Source organism: Miscanthus floridulus, chromosome 10 (genome assembly GCF_019320115.1).
Source record: "Miscanthus floridulus cultivar M001 chromosome 10, ASM1932011v1, whole genome shotgun sequence".
NCBI classification, from domain to species: Eukaryota; Viridiplantae; Streptophyta; class Magnoliopsida; order Poales; family Poaceae; genus Miscanthus; species Miscanthus floridulus.
The window spans coordinates 108,628,562-108,634,497 of record NC_089589.1 but is presented as its reverse complement, the minus strand read 5'-3'; the positions used below and the strand labels follow the sequence as shown (position 1 = coordinate 108,634,497).

At 52.8% G+C, this 5,936-nt stretch overlaps 1 protein-coding gene and 1 pseudogene across 1 annotated transcript; one reads left to right on the top strand and one right to left on the bottom strand.

Moving 5' to 3' along the window:
* Window positions 1–220: 220 nt before the first annotated feature.
* LOC136489247 (acyl transferase 15-like) lies at window positions 221–1,362 on the bottom strand. Its single transcript, XM_066485937.1, has 2 exons — window positions 1,099–1,362; window positions 221–742 (listed from the first exon to the last, which is right to left on the bottom strand). Exons 1-2 carry the CDS (start codon window positions 1,360–1,362, stop codon window positions 221–223), a joined length of 786 nt encoding a protein of 261 aa, XP_066342034.1.
* Window positions 1,363–2,891: 1,529 nt separating this feature from the next.
* LOC136489245 (subtilisin-like protease 4) lies at window positions 2,892–5,422 on the top strand (annotated as a pseudogene).
* The last annotated feature ends 514 nt before the right edge of the window (window positions 5,423–5,936 follow it).

The following is a 5,936-nucleotide window of genomic DNA, read 5'->3' as shown; positions in this document are numbered from 1 at the left end:
CATTTGTAGCGGCGGATTCTAAAATTGTCCATCTTGGTTACTAGGCCGTTTGACTCAAAAAGAAAAGTGTCTCGTACCAGTGTAATAATTCGGTAATAATTTAATATCAGTATGTTACAAACACAATATAGATTGGGCACTCAAAAAGATAACATTATTGCTCGACAACGATGCATACTTCCTCCAAATTATTAAAAGCACATACACGATAGGTGGGAAATCACATGAGTTTTGCTAGTTCTTGAAGGAACGCTTGAGCATGCTCCTCCTTGACAAATGCCGAGCACACATTGGGCCCGCCTTCGCCTTGGCACGGCGGGCACACATTGCAGGCTGGAGACGACGGCGTGTTTCCTGCCGCATATGACGTCACTCTAGCCGCTTTCCCGCTACCGAAGTCAGCGTCCTCAAAGCCAAGATTTCGCCAAGATGTCACCAGCAACTCGTTGTACCGAAGTTGTGGACCAAATAACAGCTGCATCTGACCCTTATTGGCTTCGGTCAGGTTGCTGATTTGATTCACAATGGATGTGTGAGGTATGTCCTCCTTGGCACGCTTGATCATCTTGACTAGGTCCAAGATATCTGCACTCGCCACGGAACCACTTGGTGCCATGAGAAACTGGCACGATGTGCAATTGCCGTAGTATCCTGGCTTGGCGCCCACATGCTTCCGCACATTGGCGCTGAACATCAGCATGGCTGGGGTCTCTGGATTTGACATAATTGCACGGGTTCGGCACTGCCATAATATTGCACAGATAGCCTCAAACATGGTACATGGCTGGCAATCGAAGCGACTGCCAAATTCAGCTCTGATGAGGTTAATTGATCTCGAGGGGACAGTGATGTCAAATTCAAGGTAGGCTAGGTGCCATGGAACAAGCATCAGCATAACCTGCCGTAACGCATCGTCCATGGATGGAGGGAGACGTGGGAGTGAATCATCCAACCTAACTGGAATGATAGACGGTGAAGACAACCCACGGGCAAGCTCGCCAACGGCCTGCAAGAACTGAGCCATCCCAGCGCCGTCGGCGATAACGTGGTTCCAGGTAACCCCGAGAACAAAACCACCGCAGGAGAATTGTGTGTCACCTGCATCAGCAACAAAGGATCAGCGGGGCCACAGCCCTTTGCAGGGTAGTAGATGGCCAGCTCCTGTAGCAGCGCCCTTTCGCATGGTGAGTGGTCTAAGAATATGGCTTCCTTCAAGGCACAGTTGCCACAAGATGCTGAGATGAATGCCACGCCCTCGCCGTTGCACAGAATGTGATCCTCCTCACCACCATCATCGATTCCTGCAACAATGCGACCAGCGAAGGGATAGTAGTGGACAAGTGTTTCAGACAACGCGCTCATTATGGTGTTGGCTGGCTCATGGATTGGATTTTCAAACACAAGCAACACTGTGGCTGGTATTTTTCCGACAACCTTGTGAAAGGCCGAAAGTTTAATGGTGTCGCTCTTTGTAACCGGCCTTGATGGCCTGACAACTACTGGTGATGACTTCCTCACCACAGCACTCATTGTTTTGTGTGTAGTATGTATGTTGATGCTCTGATTCAAGCTGCATCTTGGCCCCGTAGCTTCCCTCGCATATATATAAATCTGTGATGCTTTACCTGTGGACATGTAAAGTCATCTCTTGTGACCCATCAGCACGCAGCAGCTGCATACTTGGAATAAATATCTGTAATTTTATAATTTGCATGTGATGATGACAACTGGATCAGGTGTGGTTCAGTGTTTTATTTTAGGAAATTGGTTTTCCTCCAAGTGTAGTAAAGGAATAATCCCCTTCATTATCATACAATCCGAGGGCACAGGCATGCTACTCGTCCTGTCCTGAAATATAAGGAATCAATGCAATTTTAGGACATATTATAGGGTAATAAGACAAATGACGCATACAACAATCCCTGATTACCATATTTGGTTTGGTGATAGTAGACATTAAACGCCATGTACGCATGTGAATGTTGCCTTTCAGAATATTTATTCACCTAGAATCCATTATAATTTGGTACATATTTTGAACTCTTGATCCTTATATTTTAGAATGGAGGGAGCACCTTCGTGCGAACCACCTACTCAGCATTATTCTCTACGTGGATATCATTGTCTGATTTCATAAGGGCAGTACAAAACAAAAAACTATGATGATTTCTATGTTTATTAATTATTAAGGCACGAACTACGCAAAATTGTGATGTTTCACTGCAGTTAAGGAAGAGAGCTGAGGGATAAGAAAATGGTTTCCTAGAGAAGAAACTATATATCTATATGGGAACCAAGATATATGAAGAGGTGTGATTCGTAGATGGTAGGAGAAAGAAGACAAGTGATTGGACCAAATTTGTTTTGAAAAAAACCATTCACTGAGTATATGGATTCTATGTGCAGTGTAACATGACTTGATAAATATAGAAACTCTCTTTTAGTTTCTAAGTTGGAACTGCCTGAGTCGATCAAAGCTTCACTCAGCAAAACAAGGAGTCATCGTGCAAACCATGGATGATCCATGACATAAAAATTAATGTAAGTCGTCAATTGAAGGGCCACTTTATTGTTGGTTTAAACAATGATGTATGAATTAAATTGAATAATTCCTGCTTGTTTCCTTCACACAGGTTATGGAACAGGTCACCAAACTTTGCCAAAAATGGAGGGAAATTTTAAATAAATATAATAAAACAAAAAACAAAAAGAGCATATAAAAATTTATGAGTTAAATGCACCAGAGGTCCATTAACTTATGAGGAAGTTTCGGTTAGATCCATCAACTTCGAAAGTGGCTTTTTGGGTCCATAAACTTTGTACGTCGTATCACCTAGGTCCATTCCTCTCCACGTTGGCTTCTCGTGCTGACGTGGCATGATGCCGTGGCCATGCAGGCCAGCCGCAGGCCAGCGGGCGCGCGAGCAGAAGCCGGTGGACTGCGCCGCGCCATCCCACTTTGGAAGCTTGTATCTCTCCAACCAGGCCGAATTAGACTTTGGCACTTTAAGCAAAGTTGGAGATCTCACGTAGCTCTACTAACATTTGTTACTACCTCTTGTGCCAAAACTAAACGGATTCGGAGTTAAAGAAGGGACAAAGATTGATGTTTCCGTGTATTTTTGCGGTAGTATTGCATGAATACAGAGCGCGGCCTCAGGGACGACGGCGGCTGCGGCTGCGACCTGCTGCTGCTGGTCCTGCTCCTGTCGTCTGTACCCCGAGGAGTTCCTGCCGCTGGCGACCACCCACTCGCCGGGCTTCCTCGGCCTCCACATGGGCAAGGACGGCTTCTGGAGCCGGTCCGGGTTCGGCCGCGGCGTGGTGATTGGGCTCCTCGACACCGGCATCCTGCCCAGCCACCTGTCCTTCAACGACGTCGGGCTGCCGCCGCCGCCCAAGAAGTGGAAGGGCACCTGCCAGTTCAGGTCGATCGCCGGCGGCGGGTGCAGCAACAAGGTCATCGACGCGCGTGCATTCGGGAGCACGGCCATCAACAACACGGCGCCACCCGTGGACGACGTAGGCCACGGCATGCACACGGCCAGCACAGCGGCGGGCAACTTCGTGCAGAACGCCGACGTGCATGGCAACGCGCACGGCACAGCGTCCAGGATGGCGCCGCACGCGCACCTGGCCATCTACAAGGTGTGCACGCGGAGCCGGTGCTCCATCATGGACATCATCGCCGGGCTGGACGCCGCCGTCAAGGACGTCGTGGACGTGCTCTCCTTCTCCATCAGCGCCACGGACGGCGCACAGTTCAACTACGACCTCATCGCCATCGCCACGTTCAAGGCCATGGAGCACGGCATCTTCGTCAGCACCGCGGCCGGCAACGATGGCCCCACCGTTAGCAGGCAGCAGCATGACAACTAAAATCACATTCCTTAACACGCAGACAGCAGCATAATCCATGCGTTTGCGTACCAGAAGGCAGTGTTTCCATGGGGCCAACGAGATTTATGAAGGCGTGGACTTTGCCGACGTCTGTGGCTTCGGAGATGCGCAGGCTCTCGAGGCCAGGGGCCTTCACGGGGTCAGGCCCGATGTAGCCGTCGATACGGCTGCCAGGCAGTGTTCCCTGGTTCACCGCCAGAGGGAGGGCGAAGAGCTCCGGCATCGCGCGGCCGAACAGGTCCCGCCGGAGCTCGCCGTCTAGCGCGCCGTGGGCGACCACGACACAGCCGAGCTCTTCCATCAATGCAGCCACGGCAGCGCAGGCTTCCACCCTCCCAGGCCCGCCGTGGATGCTGACGGTCGCGGCGGGCACCATGGACCGCATGATACGCACCACGGTGAGCTCGGCAACGGGCAGGAGTTCGACGGCGAGTCGCTGTTCCAGCCCCGGAACAACACCGCGGGGCGCCCGCTGCCGCTCGTCTTTCCGGGCCGCAATGGTGACCCGGAGGCCCACGACTGCAGCACGCTGGTAGAGGCCGAGGTGAGGTGCAAGGTGGTGCTGTGCGAGAGCCGCTCCATCACCGAGCACGTCGAGCAGGGGCAGATGGTGTCCGCGTACGGCGGCGCCGGCATGATCCTGATGAACAAGGCGGCGGAGGGGTACACCACCTTCGCCGACGCGCACGTTCTGCCGGCGTCGCACGTGAGCTACGCCGCAGGGTCGAAGATCGCGGCGTACGTCAAGTCGACGCCCAAGCCCACGGCGACCGTCATGTTCCGGGGCACGGTGATGGGCTCTTCCCCGGCGCCGTCCGTGGCCTTCTTCTCGTCGCGCGGGCCGAACAAGGCGAGCCCGGGCATCCTGAAGCCGGACATCACCGGTCCCGGCATGAACATCCTGGCGGCATGGGCGCCCAGCGAGATGCCCCCGCAGTTCGTGGACGACGTGAGCCTGACCTTCTTCATGGAGTCCGGGACGTCGATGTCGACGCCGCACCTGAGCGGCATCGCGGCCATCATCAAGAGCCTGCACCCGCGCTGGTCCCCCGTGGCGATCAAGTCGGCGATCATGACTTCGTCGAACACAGCGGACCACGCGGGCGTGCCGATCAAGGACGAGCAGTACCGGCGGGCGAGCTTCTACAGCATGGGCGCCGGGTACGTGAACCCGTCCCGCGCCGTCGACCCAGGGCTGGTGTACGACCTCGGCGCCAGCGAGTACGTCGCCTGCCTCTGCGGCCTGGGCATCGGGGACAATGGCGTGAAGGAGATAACGGGGCGCCGCATCGCCTGCACCAAGCTGAAGGCCATCACGTACCCGGCGATGGCGATGTGGACGCGGCCGAGCACAGGAGCGCCGGAGGAAGCTGTTGGAGTTGCGCCGGCGGCCGGCCATGGAGGAGAGGACCAGCAGCAGCAGGTCGCAGCCGCATCCGCCGTCGTCCCTGACGCCGCGCTCTGTATTCATGCAATACTACAGCAAAAATTTGCGGAAACATCAATCTTTGTCCCCTCTTAACTCCGAATCCGTTTAGTTTTGGCACAAGAGGTAGTAACAAATGTTGTAGAGCTACGCGAGATCTCCAACTTTGCTTAAAGTGCCAAAGTCTAATTCGGCCTGGTTGGAGAGATACAAGCTTCCAAAGTGGGGTGGCGCGGCGCCGTCCACCGGCTTCTGCTCTGGGTTGCGGCTGGCCTGCATGGCCATGGCATCATGCCATGTCAGCACGAGAAGCCAACGTGGAGAGGAATGGACCTAGGTAATACGACGTACAAAGTTTATGGACCCAAAAAGCCGCTTTCGAAGTTGATGGACCTAACCGAAATTTCCTCATAAGTTAATAGACCTCTGGTGCATTTAACTCAAAATTTATCCAAGAACAAGGGTTACAACACATCATTTTATAATTTTAATATTTTCCTGGAGCCCATTGGGCAAACAAGTATGCAAATAAATCATGCAAAGGCTCAACATCGAAACAATGTTTGATCTGTGCAAAATCATGCCTATACTCAAGTTCATTTCAATCCAC